General features: G+C 56.2%; 1 protein-coding gene across 1 annotated transcript; it reads left to right on the top strand.

Annotated features, from left to right (window-relative positions):
• The first annotated feature begins 300 nt into the window (after positions 1 to 300).
• DDX25 (DEAD-box helicase 25) lies at positions 301 to 17,647 on the top strand. The gene is made up of 12 exons (XM_029074594.2): positions 301 to 430; positions 1,221 to 1,287; positions 5,716 to 5,760; positions 6,800 to 6,935; positions 8,212 to 8,304; positions 8,392 to 8,494; positions 9,317 to 9,431; positions 10,380 to 10,557; positions 12,125 to 12,362; positions 14,163 to 14,325; positions 15,997 to 16,185; positions 17,447 to 17,647. The coding sequence occupies exons 1-12, from the start codon at positions 341 to 343 to the stop codon at positions 17,506 to 17,508; spliced, it is 1,479 nt and encodes a 492-aa protein (XP_028930427.1). The 5' UTR covers positions 301 to 340; the 3' UTR covers positions 17,509 to 17,647.
• The last annotated feature ends 1,272 nt before the right edge of the window (positions 17,648 to 18,919 follow it).

The raw sequence follows: 18,919 nt of genomic DNA, 5'->3' as shown, positions 1-18,919 counted from the left end.
GAATGGATTATTCGCCTTCGTCGCGAGAGAACGTTGGGGGGGGGGGCGCGCGCGCGCGCACGGAGGCCTCGCGCACCACAAGGCCTCGCGCACCACAAGGCCTCGCGCACCACAAGCCCTCGAGCGCCCAACCAATAGGAGGAGCCGCTCCGCCTTTGCGCCCGGCCCGGGGCGCGCGTGCCGGGGCGCGTGGGGGGGGGGGGGCCGGGGCACGTGCCGGGGCCGCGCCGGGCGGGGCCGGGGCACGTGCGGGGGCACGTGCCGGGAGGGCGAGGCGCGCACGCGCGCGCGCGGCCTCTGAGGCGAGGGGGAGCGTCGCCGGCCCCAGGGCCGGGGAGTTATGGCGTCCTCATCTAGGGGCCGCGGGGTGGCGGGAAAAACGTGGCCCGGGAGCCATATGGTGTCCAGCACGGCTAGGAGGGAGTTGGGGGTGAGGAGAATTAGGGAGGGGATGTGAGAGAAGGGTCTGGGGGCGGGGACCCCATGGCGGGGGTGGTAATGGGGGGGGACAGTTGAGGGAGAGGTGGGCTATGGGAGTTGGGGTGATGGCGGGCGTTGACATGGAGGAGGGAGTGGGGGGCGGGAGGGGTGGCATGAGGGAGAGAGAGAAGGAGGGGTGGCAGGAGGGAGGGAAGGAGGGGTGGCAGGAGGGAGGGAAGGAGGGGTGGCAGGAGGGAGGAGAGACCGGAAGTGGTCCCCAAGGGCAGCCATTGAGGGAAGGCAAGATGGAATCGCAGAGGGGCAGAAGGAGAGACAAGGGGGATGTCAGTTGGCCATTAATCCGGGGTCCCATGGACACCCCCTCCTCCCCCGGCGGCCCCGCCGCCCGCCCCCTCCCTGCCTCGTTGCCCCGCCATAGCCGGGCCTAGTGAGCGCCGCAGCGTAGTGAGCGCCCCGCGGACCGCAACCGCCTGAGCCTGCGTCCCCCCCCCCCCCCCCCAGAGGGGCGGCCTACTGGAATCCATCCTCTGCGGTGCGGAACACTGCATTAGAAGCTCACCGCCGGTGTTGTCCGCTTCCAATATGGAGGACGCAGCGGGAGCAAGAGGAAGAGCCGGGCGCGTTAGGCCGCACCGGCCTTCCCGGAAAACAGGACTTCCTAAAGAAGGGTAATTCCCAAAGGGGATGCACTAGGAGAGAGTCTCCCGTCCCCTTCAGTCCTGATTGTGAATTTAGAACCGGTGGCTCCTGCAGATGGGCTGAAATTTCTCTTTTATCAGTTCCCCAGCCTCTGCCTTCCCCAGAAGACCAGCTATGGTTTTACAAATGCCTCCCTGCCCCTTGAAGGTGAGTGGGGTCACCTCCATGAACCGCTCAGCGATTTCCCCGGTCCGCGTGTGTACAATTCCCCCCCCCCCTTCTTCCTCCCTCTGCTATTGGCAAATTTGCAATTTGACCCCGTCCCTCCCTTCGGTTCGTCAGCTCCTTGCGAGCAGGGCGACGTCTGTCTTCCATCAGGCAGTTGTATTTATGGAGTACTTAGAAGCAGCGTGGCTTAGTGGAAAGAGCGTAATAATGATGGCATTTGTTAAGCGCTTACTAGGTGCAAGGCACTGTACTAAGCGCCGGGGGGGATGCAAGGGGATCAGGTTGGCCCACGTGGGGCTCCCAGTTTTCATCCCCATTTACAGATGAGGTCACCGAGGCACAGAGAAGTGAAGTGACTTGCCCCTGGTCACCCAGCTGACAAGTGGCGGAGTCGGGATTAGAACCCACGACCTCCGACCCCCGAGCCCGGGCTCTTTCCACTGAGCCACGCTGCTTCTCTGATGGGCTTGGGAGTCGGAGGTCGTGGGTTCTAATCCTGCCTCCACCACCTGCGAGCTGTGTGACCAGGGGCAAGTCACTTTTCTGTGCCTCAGGGACCTCATCTGTAAAATGGGGAGGAAGCCTGTGAGCCCCATGTGGGACAACCTGATTCCCTTGTATCTGCCCCATCGCTTAGAACAGTGCTTGGCACATAGCGCTTAACAAATACCAACATAATTATTATTATTATTGTGTGCAAAGCACTATATTAAATGCTTGGGAGAGTACAAATTTAACAGGGTTGGTAGACATGCCCTCTGCCCACAGTGGGTTTACAGTTTAGAGGATTTGCTAATGTTGTACCCTCTTAGTGCTTAACACAGCGCTTAACACTAAGTCACTTGGTAAATACCATTGGTTGGTTGATTAGGGCCTGGCAAGTCATTCATCCATTCATTCATATTTATTAAGCGCTTACTGTGTGCAGAACACTGTACTAAGCAACTGAAAGAATATTTGATTTATTTTTTTTTGCTGGGTGGGGTTGGCAAAGTTAAGTAACTATCTTTTTCAGAGGGCTTTTGGAAAGCAGATGTAGGTTTAGTAATAGTAGTCGTAGTATTTTGTAAGTGCTTATTCTGTGCAGAGCACTGAACTAAGTGATGGGAGAGTACACAAGTGGGAATTAAAGAGGGTTCCCGTCCCTCTGGGAACTCATAATCAGTTAATCCGTAGTATTTATTAAGTGCTTACTGCATTCAGAGCGCTGTACTAAGCCCTTGGCGGTACTAAGCGCTTAGTACAATCAGTTTTTAAAGATTTTTAAAGTTTTTAAAGAGTTTAAGAGGGGAGAAGGGATTGGAGACCTTCATCAGGAGTGATGAAACATTAAAACTCAGCCCAACCAATTAATAACAATGTTGGCATTTGTTAAGCACTTACTATGTGCAGAGCACCGTTCTAAGCGCTGGAGGAGATACAGGGTCATCAGGTTGTCCCACGTGAGGCTCACAGTTAATCCCCATTTTACAGATGAGGGAACTGAGGCCCGGAGAAGTGAAGTGACTTGCCCACAGTCACATAGCTGACAAGTGGCAGAGCCGGGATTGGAACCCATGACCTCTGACTCCTAAATCCGGCCTCTTTCCACTGAGCCACGGAATTGCCCTCAAAGTCTTCCTGTCTGGATCTCTGGATTGTGGAGCAGGAGGCAGCCCGGTGGCGAGGTGGTCGCCTTCCTTTATTTTTTCCCAAAAAGAAGGAGGCTTGAGTCAGCACAGAAGATGTTAGAGAACGGACTTCATGACTCTTCAAACAACAGTATTGATTGCGTAGGTTGGTGGTAAAGGAGCAGCTTGTGCCCACTGGGTGGTAGCAATAATAATAATAATAATTATGGTATTTGTTAAGCGCTTACTATGTGCAGAGCACTGTTCTAAGCACTGGGGTAGATACAGGGTAATCTTCCCACGTGGGGCTCACATTTTTTAATTTTACAGATGAGGAAACTGAGGCACAGAGAAGTTAAGTGACTAGGAGAGTGGCGAGGTGAGGTAGGAGGGGGCAAGGGGATCGAGTGCTTTAAAGCCAAAGGTGAGGAGTTTTCGTTTGATGCGGAGGTGGATGGAGGTTCCTGAGGAGTGGCGAAGCATAGACTGAACGTTTTTGTAGAAAAACGATCCAGGCAAGAGAACTTTCCTGATTAAACCCCTCCCTCTCTGATTTGATCATCCTTTTTGCCAACTTTCTCATGCATCAGTTTATTCCACATTCACTGTTCACTTGCCACTGCGTTTGGAGTTGGAGATGTATCTCCCATCTTGTACCCACTAACTGTGTTCTCTCGGCCAAACGGTAGTTTTTGTATCCCTTCAGTGTACTCATGGCTTCCAATCTTCTGCGGTTGTCCTATAAGTCCACAAGCACCTAGTAAAATGCTCTGCTAGTGATAGATGCTTAGCAAATTATTTATTATATTTATTAAGCGCTTACTGTGTGCAGGTACTAGACTAAAGATTTGGGAGAATACAATATACAGAGTTGGTAGTCATGTTGTCTGCCCACAACGGTCTGGAGGGCTCTGACCGTGGTGCCATGGGGTCTTAAAGGATGACAAGTGACCTCTTTTAAGACCATATATGTGTCCTAAGTGGGGTGTTAATCTCTGTCAGTGCTCCCCCTCCTTGGGCAGCTCCCTGGGTGGAAAACTACCAAGCAGGGCACCGAGCGCCAGGGTCACCTTCTGGCAGGGTGCGACTCATTGCTCTGGTGCTGGAAAACCTCCAGCAGCCTAGAAATAAGGCTAAAGCTAAAGGAAGTCAGGCAGGGTGTGACTCGTTGCTCTGGTGCTGGAAAACCTCCGGGAGCCTAGAAATAAGGCTAAAGCTAAAGGAAGTCAGGCAGGGGGCCCAAAAGAAAGCTCACCCTTTGCTGCTCCTTTTGGCCACCATTTTCCCTGGGCGGTGTCAGGGGTCCCTTTGGTCCAGGGAAGGGAGGGAGGGAGCACTGCACCCTAGGCTTCCCCCACCCCGAGCGATGGGACTCTGGCAACGCAGGAGGGAACAGTCACAGGCCCGAGCCAGCTAAGTACCACTCTTCGTTCATTCGTATTTATTGAGCGCTTACTATGTGCACCTCCACTGCACTGCCCGGTAGCATCTCCCCAGAGTCATACTCCAGACCCACCCTCCCAATCGATCAATTAATCAGTACTATCTACTGAATGCTTACTTTTGTGCTGAGCACTGTATCAAGCGTATAGGAGAGTACAGTGCCAAAGAGTTGGTAGACCAGTTCCGTGCCCACAACCAACTTAGAGTCTAGAGGGGGAGACAAGAGAAAGGGCCCTGAGGATGAGTAGGTAAAGAACTGACCCGATCCCGGTCTCATCGCCTTCTAGCCTGGGATACGGGGAGTTGGCCGGGAGACGTCAGAGAGCAGGTAAACTCCTTGGGGGCAGGGAACATGTCTTTGCTCTCTTATGTCCTCTCCCAAGTGCTTAGTCCAGTGCTCTGCACCTAGAAGATGCTCAGTATTATTACTAATAATTTTGGTATTTGTTAAGTGCTTACTATTTGCCGAGCACTGTTCTAAGCGCTGGGGTAGACATAGGGGAATCAGGTTGTCCCACGTGGGGCTCACAGTCTTCATCCCCATTTTACAGATGAGGGAACTGAGGCACAGAGAAGTTAAGTGACTTGCCCACAGTCACACAGCCGACAAGTGGCAGAGCTGGGATTCGAACTCATGAGCCCTGACTCCAAAGCCCATGCTCTTTCCACTGAGCCACGCTGCTTCTCCCAACTGGCTTAGCTTGGGAGTCAGAGGAAGTGGGTTCTGATCCTGAGTCCTCCACTTGTCTGCTGTGTGACCTTGGGCAAACTGCTTAACTTCTCCGTGCCTCAGTTACCTCACCTCTAAAATGGGGATTAAAACTGTGAGCCCCACGTGGGGCGACCTCATTACCTGGTATCTATCCCAGCATTTAGAACAGTGCCTGGCACATAGTGAGTGCTTAACAAATACCATAATTATTTTATTATTAAGGCATTTGTTAAGCGCTTACCGTGTGCAAACACTATTCTAAGCGCGGGGGTAGATACCAGTTAGGTGGGACACAGTCCCTGTCCCACATGGGGTTCACAGTCTAAGGAGGGAGAAGAGTTATTGAATCCCCATTTTACAGATGAGGCAGCTGAGGCACAGAGAAGTGAAGGGACTTGCTCGAGGTCACACAGCAAGTAATTGGCAGAGCCAGGATTAGAACTCAAGTCCACTGAGTCCCAGGTCCGGACTCTTTCCGTTAGGCCACTGTGCTTCTTATAATACTGCTGATTGATGGGCCGGGTTGTTACGGGCCAGAGACATTTTGGAAACTGCTTACATTACTGTAAGGATGTGTGCTGTGGCCCAACTCTGGATTTACCCAACTTCTACTCAGCCTAATGTATTTCTTCTTTCTCCCAGGCCACTCCAAGAGTAAAATGGACAACGATAGCGATGAGGATGTGGGTAGGTGGCCTTGAAGTTTCTCGCTTGGCCTTCTGGCTCGATTTCATCCCACTTTTCTGACTTCTTTCCCCCAAGGAGCCAGAGCCCACATCTCCTTTGTTGCTGGCTCCTAAGGAATCCTAGGCCCACCCTCAAAGAGCAAGTGCTGATCAGTTTGGTTCCCCACTCGGGGTGGGTGGCGCTCGGTTCTGTTCTTAGTTCTCCAGAGTCGGGGACTCCGGAAGCTCTCGTAGAAGGAGATGGTGGGATTTTGTCCTCCTGAACATGGGAAAGGTCTTCCCTCTCTCTAAGCAAAATTTCTCCCACTTTAATTCTTGTCCATTTCCCCTTGCTGGGTTGTCAGCAGACATCGAGAACTTTGGGTCCACATCTTCTCCCATGAAGGAGGGTATTGTGTCCCTCCTCCAGGCTTTCTCTTCCACCCCAATCCAGAGCAAAATGGGAAGTGCTCAGTGCCCAAGAGGGATGGGATATAGTGGAATAATCCAGTTAGGTAGGAGTTGGAGAGTGAGAGGGTCTCACGGGGCTCACTTGGGGCTGGGGGGTTGTGTCTCTACTGGCCACCCTCCCTCCCAGCCCCCGGCAAACGCCTGTGCGGCAGAGGCTGCTGGTTCATCCCTCACCCTGCTGCCATCCCCGGGCTAGGAGGTGGTGCCGCCCCAAGCCCTGTGGGTGACTGGGGGTCCGGCAGGACCCGATCTGGGCCACAGGGTCCAGTTACCTAACCTTGATCTCCCCACAGGGAGCTGGGGAGGACCGCTGAGTCCACTTCAGGGATAACGGTCAGCCTGGAGAGCTGGGAAGGCTGGGTGGAACTAGATTTCCTCCCCAGCCCGTGAGGGCGGAGCCGGAGCTAGCAAGTAGGTCCAGAAGCACCCGACTAGTTCTCAGTCACACGTGGCCAAATAGGCTTTTGAGGCCCTGCTTGGTTTTGCCACCTCAAAAGTGTCGTCTCGGACCCGGTGGTTTTGGGGCCGTCGACTAGGAGCGGTGCAGGGGGGCTGACTCTCCCCTCCCCGTCCCCGTTTTGCTCACCCAGTGGACTTGGCGGCAAATTCTCTCTTGAACAAGCTAATCCGGCAGTCCCTGGTAGAATCCAGTCACCACGTCGAAGTGTTGCAGAAGGATCCCAGATCACCACTCTACTCGGTGAAAACATTTGAAGAGCTGCAACTGTGAGTATCGGTTCCCGGGGCCGTGGGGGAAACCTCGGCGGAAAACCATAGCCCAGGGTGGCGAAGGTGGTAGCTGGGACCGGGCCACTTGAGGGGGCGCGTTCTTCAGGACTGGCAACCTTGCCTCCAGCGAGGCCTGGAAACGCACGTCGTTCAGTTGGAGAGAGCTCCAATTCTGAGATATTTAAAAAGGAGGGCCACGGAACCCCCGAAGCAATCAGCCAGGCAGTCGGTGGTATTGATTGAATGCTTACTGTATGCAGAGGACTGCGCTAAGCGCTTGGGAGGGTAAAATAACAGATTTGGTAGACACATTCCCCGCCCTCATCGACCTTACAGTCTAGAGGGATGTCCCCGAGCCAGCCAAAGACCCTTCCTCGCTGGCTTCAGAAGGAACTAGCCCCCCCTCGGGTGGACTTATAGTGCTCTAGTCTAGAAGATCCTTGCGGGCAGGGAAGGGGGGTATTGTACTCTCCCAAAGGCATAGTACAGTGCTCTTGCACACAGCAAGCGCTCAGTAAATGCCACTGTTGATGATTAAATGAGGGGGAGACGCCGACGCTAAACTTGTGTGCTGCTCATCTGGCCCCGTGGGTCCAGCCGGCTAGACGCTTTTCCCTCACCGAGAGGCCAGTGTAGAGTTTGGGCCTGGCCCCTTCTGACCATTTATGCGAGGAACAAAAACAAGGCCCGGGCTTCCGGATGGTCACAGCAGGCCCCATCTCAACCTGCATCCCGTGCCAGTCCCTGCCACTTGGGTTTGAGCGGGATCACGGCAACTGAGGGGCCACCCAGGCCACGTATACCCTTTGTTCAGTTGGCTGCTAATTAATTAACGATGGTGTTTGTTAAGCGCTTTCGATGTATCAAGCAGCGTTCTAAGCGCTGGGGTAGATATAAGTTAATGCAGGTCAGACACAATCCCCTCATGGGCCTCACAGTCTTAATTCCCACTTTACAGAGGAGGTAACTGAGGCACAGAGAAGTTAAGTGACTTGCCCAGCGTCACACAGCAGACGAGCAGTGGAACTGGGAGTAGAACCCAGGGCCTTCCGACTCCCAGCCCCCTGCTCTATGCATTGTGCACCATCCTCTTCCTATCTCTCCCTACTGAGTAATAAGGCATTCGGCCTCTCCTCTCTCTCCAGACTCCTGCATCCTGCCCCACTGCTCCTCTCCACTAAAGTTTTTGTGTTTCCCAGAACAGCCTCAAGCTGCCCATAGCGGCCAGTGGTGGCATCCTGGCCTAACCGCTTGTGATTTTCGCTTTTGCCAGAAAACAGGAGCTACTGAGAGGGATCTACGCAATGGGGTACAACAGACCCTCCAAAATCCAGGAGATGGCCCTGCCCATGATGCTGGCCTGTCCGTGAGTGCCAAGGTTTGGGGCGGGGTGGCTCGATGGGCAGAGTTCCCGGCCACCCACCCAGGGGTCACGGCCTCCCGTCCTCCTCAGGCGCCAGAACCTCATCGCCCAGAGCCAGTCCGGGACGGGGAAGACCGCGGCCTTTGTCTTGGCCATGCTGAGCAGCGTGAGCGCCGATAAAAAGTTCCCTCAGGTAAGCGAGGCTGATGCTGGGGATTCTGCCTCTCGTCAGGCTGAATGGGCCGCAGATATGGAGGGGAAAAACTTTCTCTTGGCACAGGGCCAAGCGTGTAGCACACAGTAAGCTCTCAAAAAATACAATTGAATCGAATTAATGAATGAACGGACCCGTGGCCGGCAAGCGCCTCCTCCTTTGATTTGGAAATTGAGGCCATTTCTAAGAAAGACGGCGGGCCTGGGCAGCACATCTCAGATGTCCCAGTGTTGCCCCAAGCAACCTTCGGGAAGCTGGGCATTTTCTGGAGTTATTATTGTGGGACTGGAGACAGAGACTCGGCTCGGGACCCTTGATTCACAATCCTCCTCCTCCCTTCTCATCCAGACTCTGATGGTGGGGTCCAGAGCTAGTTTGGGACGCAAGCTGTTCCTGCTCCCTGCACCCCGTGGCTGAGAGGGGGAAGGAGGGAGTGTGGGCAGGGGGTAACCCCCACTGCTATCAGCACCCCCTGCCCCTGCGGTGACTTCGGAAAGGGATCCAAGGCTGGACAGGGGAACTGAGAACAAGGCTGCCCAGTGGGCATCCGGCAAGTCGAAGGGTGCTAGGTGGGGACCCAATTCAAGCGTGAAGAGTCTCAGCCACTGACTTGCTTCTCCCAAGCCCAGAAGGACCAGACCACGCCTTAGGCAGCCGTGCCCAGTGTATATATCAGGCACCCAGTGCCCGGGCTGGAAGTTAGGGCTTCCTCCAGTGGGGGTCTTTCCCCCCAACAAAGATGGTTTCCTGTTGCTGTGACAAAGTTCTTTTCTCTCCACCACCCCCACACCTCTCTCGAAGTGCCTTTGCCTGTCTCCAACCTACGAGCTGGCCATGCAGACCGGACAGGTGGTCGAGCGGATGGGGCAGTTCTGCGTCAATGTCAATGTGATGTATGCTGTCCGCGGGAATCGAGGTTTGTGCCGGCCGGGCGGGCTGTCATCGAGGGGGACACCGGCCACACCCTTTGACGGGGGCTCCCTTTCCACAGAGCAGACCCCAGGTCGGGGCCGGGGGAGAGGGGAGGGCAACCCAGATCCTCGTGCAACACGGCCGTAATCGAATGGAGTGTCGGATGGGACTTTGGCTACGGGAGCCTCTTCATCTCCAGGAAAGCTTTTCGGATGGCCTCAAGACCAGCTGGAGGGAAATTACACCTCTTTTCTCAGGCCTAGCTGGAATCCAGAGGCCTTCGCTCCCCACCCAGCCCCTGACCCACTGGCCGAGCTTGACTTTAACACACGTCCGCCTGAGCAACTCCACCTGCTGAGCCCACTTTTGTTTTCTGTCCTTTTGGGTGCAGAAGCAGTGAGGTGGAGACTGTCTCCCCGGGCTGAGAAGATGAGGGAAGCTAGGGAACTGGGAGGTGTGAGGGTCAGAATCCTCTCAGTGTAGGTCACGAGGGCCTGGGAAGGTTCAGACCGGATGGGTCAACTCTTGCAAAGGGAGTTTTCTGGAGGCTGGGACGGTTCTGGTTGTCCATCTGTCCCCTATACCTCCTAGGGTTCAGGAGGCCTCTTGGGGGTTCGCAGAGGGTCTAGTTCAGTCCCTTTTCTCCCCATTTACAGCCTGTCAGTCTGCACCCCGAGTACCTTCGGGGTGTGAAAAGAGTTACCCTGAGTGCCCAGCATTTTCCAGGTGGTCCATTTTCTCCTCTTGTCCAGCCATCACACTTGTATGGGGGCAGAGGGGAGCAGGAGGAACTGTAGACGTTGATTTGCGAGGCAACGATACCATCCCGTCTAGGGGGTGGGGGGTCGGTCTCCAGCTTAGGACCTTGGGGAGTTCGGTGTGCTGCATCGTGGACATCCTCTGGGGAGAGTCAGGAAGCAAGGACAAGGTCAGTCGAATTCTTTGTCTCCAGTTTCCAGGGCTCTGGGCATAACCCAGCAGATCGTGATCGGGACTCCCGGGACCCTGCTCGACTGGTGCTTCAAGTGGAAGCTGATCGACCTGACTAAGATCTGCGTGTTCGTGTTGGACGAGGCGGATGTGATGATTGACACCCAGGGGTTCTCCGACCAGAGCATCCGCATTCAGAGGTGACCCCGGCACTCTGTCCCTCTCCCTGAGCATCTCCGGAAACCGGGTCCGGGCTCCCCGCCCCTCTCCCTTTCCTTACCGTCTGGCAGCGGTTGATCCACGCGGCTCTTCTTCACCTTCACATCCTCTTAAGCCCTTTGTTGCATCGGCAAGATTTCTTTTACGGTATTTGTTAAGCACTTACTATGTGCCTGGCACTGTACTAAGCTCTGGGGTACATACAAGAGAATCAACCTGGACGTGGTCACTGTCCCACATAAGACTCACGCCTTAATCCCCATTTTGCAGGTGAGGTAACTGAGGCCCGGAGAAGTGAAGTGATTGCCCAAGGTCACACAGCAGACTTGTGGTGGATCCGGGATTAGAACCCAGGTTCTCTGACTCCTAGACTTGAGCTCTTTCCAGTAGGCCACATTGCTGAGACTTGTTGCCTTCGGTCCCCAGAGGGCAGGGCTGTCTGGGGGAGGAGGGAGAGAATGTCCGTACGATGCTTCGGCTGCTTCTGTCAATCAGTAGTATCAATTGAGCATCTGGTCAGCGGGCAAAACACCGAGCTAATCACCTGGGAGAGTACGTTAGAGTTGCCCTCGAGGAGTTTACAGTTGAGAAGGGGAGACAGACATTAAAATGAAGAGAAAGGACAGGGAGCGGTATTAATATGATAAGCAGTGTAGCCTAGTGGAAAAAAGCATGGCCTAGGAGTCAGAGGACTCGAGTTCTAACGCTGACTCTGCCACCTATCTGCTGTGTGACCTTGGGCAGGTCACTTTGCTCAGCCTCAGTTTCCTCATCTGTAAAACGGGGGAGTCAACACCCGTTCCCCCCTACTTAGACTGTGAGCCTCAAGTGGGGCACAGACTGTGTCTGATCTGATATTCTATCTATTCCCAAATTTAGAACAGTGTTTGACACATAGTAAGCGCTTCAATACCATTTTTTAAAAAATAGAGAATGTGAGCCATGTACAGAGGAGCTGCGGGCGGTTAGGAGAATGCAAAATGATTAGGTGGCTCGGAAGTGGGACCTGTGGGGAGAAATCAACGGGTTGGGTAGTGCGAAGATTAGAAATAAATCTTGGGAGTCTGCCCTTGGCGGCTGCCTGGGTTTCTCAGCCTGGCTGCAGGCTGAGGTGCCAGGCCTGCAGATCGCCTGGACTGAAAGCCAGATCTGACTCCTTGGGTGACAGCTCCTGGCCACCCCGGGCCCCCGGCTGCTGCCCCACCCTTCTGTCTTGTGGGTCCCCCAGGCCGGGCACAACTTTCACACTGTGCTCTGACCCCTTTGGTGCCGGCCTTTCCGAGCCCCCAGGGGCCCTGGTCAAGAATGCCCACTGAATGCCCCCGACCGATCAACCCACCTCCCAGCCGCCTGCCCCCCGAGCAGCTCCGGTTCCCGTGTGAGCCGGAGGCCGCCAGGGACCTCGCTCGGGCGTTGAGATCCCGACTTGGAATCGAAAGGTCCAGGGGGTTGAGGGTGCTCCCGTAGGTCTGGCCGGCAGCTGGCAGGGTCCGGGGGGGATGGCGGGGTCTGGCCTGGGGTGGGGGAAACCGCTGTCCTCTCTTGCAGAGCTCTGCAGCCGGGTTGCCAAATGCTCCTGTTCTCCGCCACCTTCGAGGATTTCGTGTGGCAGTTTGCCGAACGCATCATCCCCGAACCCAACGTGATCAAGCTGCGCACGGAGGAGCTGACCCTGGACAACATCAGACAGTTTTACGTCCTGTGCAGGCACAGGAGCGACAAGTACCGGGCTCTATGCAACATCTACGGCAGCATCACCATCGGGCAGGCCATCATATTTTGCCAGGTAGAACTGCTCCCCGGGGTGCCCCGGCTGGCCGTAAAGCGGCTGACCGGGGCCGGGCTCCCCGCAGGACTTGGGGTTCGGGGTCGGGACAGCGTGAGGCCCTTGGGAGCGCCACGTTTCCACCGGGTGACTCCCGTCTCCTCCCTTCCCAGAAGACGAACTTGCTCCCGGCTTGGAGACCTCCTTCAGCCCCCTGGGCTGGGGTCAGCTGCCCACCCCCTTGCTTGCTGCGAGGGATTGGGCGGGTGCCACTTGGGGCTGGAGCCTCAAGCCAAACGCTTCTTTAGAGGAATAATAATAATAATTACGGTACTTGTTGAGCGCTTACTATGTGCCAAGCACTGTTCTAAGCGATGAGGTAGATACAAGTTAATCTGGTTGGACACAGTCCCTGTCCCACGTGGTGCTCACAGTCTTACTCCCCATTTTATAGATGAGGTAGCTGAGGCACAAGGTCACACAGAAGACAGGTGGCGGAGCCGGGATTAGAACCCAGGTCCTCCTGACTCCCAGGCCCACGCTCTGCCCACAGGGCCACACTGCTTCTCCCTGCAGTGCTGGGAGGGAGCTCTGGAGGTCGTGTAGTCCATCCCCCAGTCTCCGTCCCGAGCCATCCCACGTCATCGGCTTTCTAGCCCGGGCTTCAAAGTCTGCCCGGTGGGGCGGTGAAGCATCCTTCGGCCAACTGTTCCAGAGCCGACCCCTTCCTTCTTTGGAGCGAAACACCCCCGGCGATCAAGGCCTGATCGATTCTCTCCGAGGCCCCTTCAGGCCAATACAGAGGGGGCCCGGAGCAGACAAGAAGGGGGAGTTTGGGGTCTCGGTGACGGAACCATTGACAGGTCTCACAGCTGCGGAGCCCAGTCCTGTTAACGACTGGATTTAGGCCCGGGAACCACAATGCCGTGCTCAGTGTGCCAAGCCTAGGCTTCTGCCTTTTGGCGAGTAATAAAACCGCGGGCTTCGCTCCGAGTATTAAAAACCCATTTCCTGGCTATGAGTTTGAGCCCCTGAGGCCTCTCCCAAGGTGAATGGGTTGTTTTATGCTGCAGCTGTGGAGGTTTTTTTCTCCTGCCATTAAAAACGTCATTTGACTCTGGAGCCCCGAGGTTTCAACCTGAGGCCCGGAGCAGTACACCGTCCTGTTAGCCGAGGGCCTGGAGAACCTAGAGGTTTCGGAGCCCACAGGTCGAGTTCGTTGCCCGGCCACCATTTCCAGGGTGGGAAGGACCCCTCCGCCGGCCCCCTCGATCAGCCAGAGCCTCTCATGGAAGAGCTGAAGGCGGGCAGGGTGTGGGAGAAATAATAAAAACGATGACATGTGTTAGGCCCTTACTCTGTGTCGAGCACTGTTCTAAGCCCTGGAGTAGATACAAGCTAATCAGGTTGGACACAATCCCTGTCTCCTGTGGGGCTCGCAGTCTTAATCCCCATTTTAAAGATGAGGTAACTGAGGCACAGAGAAGTGAAGTGACTTGCCCAGGGTCACACAACAACAAATGGGATCAGAACCCAGGTCCTTCTCACGCCTAGATCTGTGCTCAGCAGCTCACTGGCTAAAAAAATCATAAACCCCCTGGTGTTTGTAGCTACGCCCACAAGTGTCCCTCTGAGATCGGGAGAGGCAGGCATTACTATCCTGTTTGACAGATGAGGAAACTGAGGCCCAGAGAAGTGAAGTGACAGGCGTGAGTTCCCATGGCAGAGCCCGGTTTAGAACGTCCGGTTTCCGCCTCTCTGCCCCGAGCTCTTTCCCCCAGGCCCCTAGCAGCTCGCTCACGCTCTCATTCTCCTAACTAGACTCGCCAGATTGCCAAGTGGTTAACGGTGGAGATGATGGAAGACGGACACCAGGTGTCTTTGCTGAGCGGAGAGCTGACCGTCGAGCAGCGGGCCGCCATCATTCAGCGTTTCCGCGACGGGAAGGAGAAGGTCCTCATAACCACCAACGTCTGTGCCAGAGGTGAGGGTTCCAGCCTCCACCGAGGGAGCGTCGTCTAGCGCTTCCAGGGGCCCGTGTTTCACCCTGCGATCCCCTCCCCGTCCACCCTTTCCAGCCCCGGGCTGGGCCGGGAGGAGAGCCGACTGACTGATCTCCCGAGGCCTACAGCTGGTGGCTCTTAGAAGGCCGAATTCAGCTTTAAACTCGGGGCTTCCCTGACGATGGGTCGTGGCTTTTTTTTTTTAATATGTATTTGTTAAGTGCTTACTGTGTGCCTGGCACTGTACTAAGCACCGGGGTAGCCACGAGCTAATCCCACGTGTCCCTGTCCCACATGGGACTCACAGTCTTAATCCCCATTTTACAGATGAGGGGACTGAGGCACAGAGAAGTGAGGTGCCTCGCCCGGATCACACAGCAGACAAATGGCAGAGCTGGAATTAGAACCCACGTCCTTCTGACTCCCAGGCCCGGGCCCTGTCCACTAGGCCACGCTGCTTCTCCGTGTGACTTCCATGTGGTTCCACCCTACGAGGCCCTCCCGTGCCCCCCTGCCTCCAGAGCAGAGGCCACAGTCAATCTGTCCATCAGGAGGAAGGGGGCCCCCCTGGAAGAAAGCTGGCTGAGGGGGGGCCGTCCAGGAGTCCTCACCCCCAGAACTCAGTATCGGGGTCTGAATCCCCCCATGGTGAGAAGGTCCCGAGTTGGGAGTAGGAGCTGCTGCCCCAGTTTTGGAGGTCCCTCATGGCTTCTGCCACCGTTTAATAATAATAATAATAATAACAATCGTGGTATTTGTTAAGCACTTACTATATGCAAAGCACTGTGGGGATACGAGGTCATCAGGTTGTCCCACGGGAGGCTCACAGTTTTAATCCCAGTTTTACAGATGAGGAACTGAGGCACAGAGAAAGTGACTGGCCCAAAGTCCAAGAGCTGGCAAGCGGTGGATCCGGGATTCGAACCCATGACCTCTGACTCCCAAGCACGGGCTCTTTCCACTGAGCCACGCTGCTCCATTTCCTCCTTCTCCTCCGGCTCTATGGTTCAGTAGACCTCTTGCCCAGAGCAAACCCATTCAGGGGCCTCCTTGCCTGTCCTACAGCTCCACCTCGAAGGGCTAGGAGGGGGAAGCGGTGCAGAAGGCAACATTTTAAACCCGCCGTCTGAGCTTCATTTACCTGCTGCCTCATTTCATTAAACCTGGCCCCGGGCCTCTCAGGCACGTGCCTCCTTTCATGGCAGAGAGAGTCCCCAAAGAACCGAGTTCAGCGCACCGTCGCTCACTGCACTGGTGTTGCACCCCCTTTTCAGTCGGAGGGGTTCGGGTCCACAGACACGCTCACGATCCTACGGCACTGGGGAATAAAACCCTCTCAGCGGGGTTGTGGACCTCACTGGGAGGTTGAGGTTCCGCACTGGAATGGCCCCGGGCACCCCGGTCCAGGTTAGGGTCAATCGGTCGTGTTCGGCGAGCGCTTTCTGCATGCAGAGCACTCTGCTGCTCCCTCAGTTCAGCTCTCCCTGGAGTCGCGGGGCTTTCTCCCCGTCCCTCCCCCCAACTTCGGCCCGGACACCCAAGGTGGGCTGACGGGCAGGTGGCCGGAGTCGGCTACAGTGACCTCGGTGGCCATCCCCCAGGTGCCCGTCCACATCCTAGTAACCTCGTGGGGTTTCCTCCCCGCCCCCCAGGAATTGACGTGAAGCAGGTCACGATCGTCGTGAACTTTGACCTCCCTTTGAATCAAGACTACGAACCCAACTACGAGACCTATCTCCACCGCATCGGCCGGACCGGGCGCTTCGGGAAAAAGGGGCTGGCCTTCAACATGATCGAAGTGGACAAGCTGCCCTTGCTCATGAAGATCCAGGAGCATTTCAGTAAGTGTCGTGTTCCCCGTTAAGATGCCCTAACCCTAACCTCCCCCCACTTCCAGGACGGGGTCCCTCCTCCTCCATCGGGGGGCTGCGATAGTGGCCAGGGGCGTCGGGAAGGGTGGGATGCCGGGGCGAGCCGGCCCTTCCCCGGCGCCCGTGAACTGCAGTCACGGACTCCCCGAGGCTTCTCTGGAGGATTTCCGATGGTCAGCGGCCCCGCAAACGGCAACCCGGGGGATCCCGTGTGGCTCGTTTGGGACGCTCAGACTGGGTCCACCCCAGTGGCTTGCTGGGGGAACTTCCTCACTCAGCTCTGTGCAGGGCAACTGGGGGGCACAACCCACCTGGCTTTCTGACCATGTAAACCAGAGCCCGGTGCCTGGACTGGCGGTGGGCTGAAGGCCGTTGGGCTCTCAGGAGGGAGAGCCATCCAGCGGCCTGCATCCAATCCCTCTTCAACTCCTCTTCAGATGAATTTCTCGGGGTCTTTGGTGGGCGGGGACCAGCTCCCAGCAAGCTTCATTCTCCTGAAAGGAGAGCTCTTGGTGAGAGAGACTGCCGCACCTAAGGGAAGAGGCCTCTGTTTGAACCCTTTTTAGACCGAAGCCTCTGCCCCGAGCCCCTCTGCACACTCGCTTGAAGCCCAGATTGCAGTCCGGTGATAACCAGTCAATCGGTAGCGCCGATCACATGCCCACTGTGTGGGCAGCACCGTGCTGCGGGCTCGGGGGAGTGCAGCGGGTACTCAGCTCCCGGGAGCAGGGGCCGGAGTACAGGATCGGCCTCCTACCCCATCCTGCCCCGTTTGGACCCGAGACAGGAGTCCGGGGCCGGTTTGGGCCTCTCTTTGCTTGAGGGACGTGGAGAGACCTGAGAGTCTGGAGAAAAGCGATCACAATGATTAAAGGGCTGGGAAATGGGCTCTCTGACAAGGGACTGGAGGGGAGTTGTTCCCGTCTGGCCCGCAGAGCGACGGGAGAAGGGGCTCGGTGCTGGGACCGGCTCCGGGCCTGCCTGGCGGGGGATTCGATGTTGGGATGGCTGCCAGGGGAGCCGACTCTGTCTGTCCTGGGCAGGACTCAGCCTGACCGGGCCGTGGCTACCAGCCAGAGCCTCCCAGCACCGAGGCACCCCCACCTCTCCTCGGCCCCCAATCCAGGCGGACTCGTTTTCTGCAAGCATTTAGACCCCATCGGTGTGGAGGGAGGGGCGGGTGGAGGCTGGAGGAGTCCTGGGGTACAGCTTCTCTTTAATCTTCTTTCAGAAAGCCAGATTAAGGAGCTGGACCCCGAGGACATGGATGAAATTGAGAAGATAGAGAATTAAGAGGGGAGAGTTGTGGGGGGGCAGGGGGGAGGGAGTCTCCGAGAGGAGAAAGTGGGCTTGGTTCGAGTTAATTCTACAGGAAAATTCCATATTTTTCATGACGTTTGCCCGAGAGCAAAATAAAACTCTGTTCCGGACAGCTGTGGCTCGCCAAGTTCTTCCTGACAGGGCAGGACGCGGATCAGATCAGAGACTTCCCTGTTGGCCCTTCGCGGCCAGGTTAGCAGGCTGCACGGTCAGGAAGAGAGAAGATTCGGGGCAGCACAACGAAGAGTTGGGGGGTGGGGAGTCTTCCCCCACGACCGGGCGTGCCACCGTGGGGAATCTGGACCCTTGGTCCATTAGCCTTCACCCCCTCTGCTGAAGACTGACCCAAGTGGACTGGGGCATCAGGTGGATGGACTGGCCCGGCAGAGACCGCCCGTCCTCGTTGACCTCATGGCCTCTCTGCTGTGGTCTTTGAGCCGCCCGCTGCAGCCAGCAGGTGCCCGCCCCACGGAGGCCGCTCGCCGGCAGCCTGGACCCTCTCAGAACGGTCCTGCTCATGAAGTGGCCAGCGTCTGTTGGGGGGCCGGGGGTCACATCGGGGACGAGGACACAGATGTTGGCCAGGCTATGGCTGCTGCTCCTTGGTCTCCTTTGCCCATCTGGCCACTCCGTGGCAGTGGGTCCCCTCCGTTTCTCAAGGGGGTCTCCCATGATTAAGTACTGTTATTTATCGAGCGCTTACTGTGTGCAGAGCACTGTACTAAGCCCTTGGGAGAGTACGATATAATAATAAGGATGATGGTATTTGTTAAGCGCTTACTATGTGCCAGGCACTGTACTAAGCACTGGATACAAGGAAATCGAGTTGGATACAGTCCCTGGCCCACGTGGGGCTCACAGTCTCAGTCCCCATTTTGCAGATGAGGTAACTGAGGCCCAGAGACGTGAAGTAACTTGACCAAGGTCATCCAGCGGACAAGTGGCAGAGCTGGGATTAGAACCTATGACCGTCTGACTCCCAGGTCATGCTGCGTCCCGCTTTACAGTAAAGAAACACATTCCCTGCCCTCAACGAGCTGACAACCTAGAGGACCATGTGCTACGCGTCCTTAGATGGGGAAGGACCTCGCTGGGGTCCAATCGGACCCCCGAGGCGTCTCAACCGCCGCTCTAGCTCTGGACCAGAACATTTCACTTCTCTGGGGCTTCCTGAGTCTGCTTTTTTGGGGTGCCTTCGACGGCTTCTTTGGGGAGGTTGCCAGTCCCTGGAGGACCCCGGGGGGTGAGGGTGTGTGCAGGCTCGAGGGTCTCCTATCTGCCTCCGAGGCCCGGGTGTGGTTCCTGCGTCGAACGGGTATTTTTAGAAGTTAAATTTTTGTTTGGGAACACAGCTGGCAACTCAGATTTTCCCTTGTTGAGATCA

This window comes from Ornithorhynchus anatinus, chromosome 11 (assembly GCF_004115215.2).
Source record: "Ornithorhynchus anatinus isolate Pmale09 chromosome 11, mOrnAna1.pri.v4, whole genome shotgun sequence".
NCBI lineage: Eukaryota > Metazoa > Chordata > Mammalia > Monotremata > Ornithorhynchidae > Ornithorhynchus > Ornithorhynchus anatinus.
This window is presented reverse-complemented; position numbering and strand designations above follow the sequence as displayed.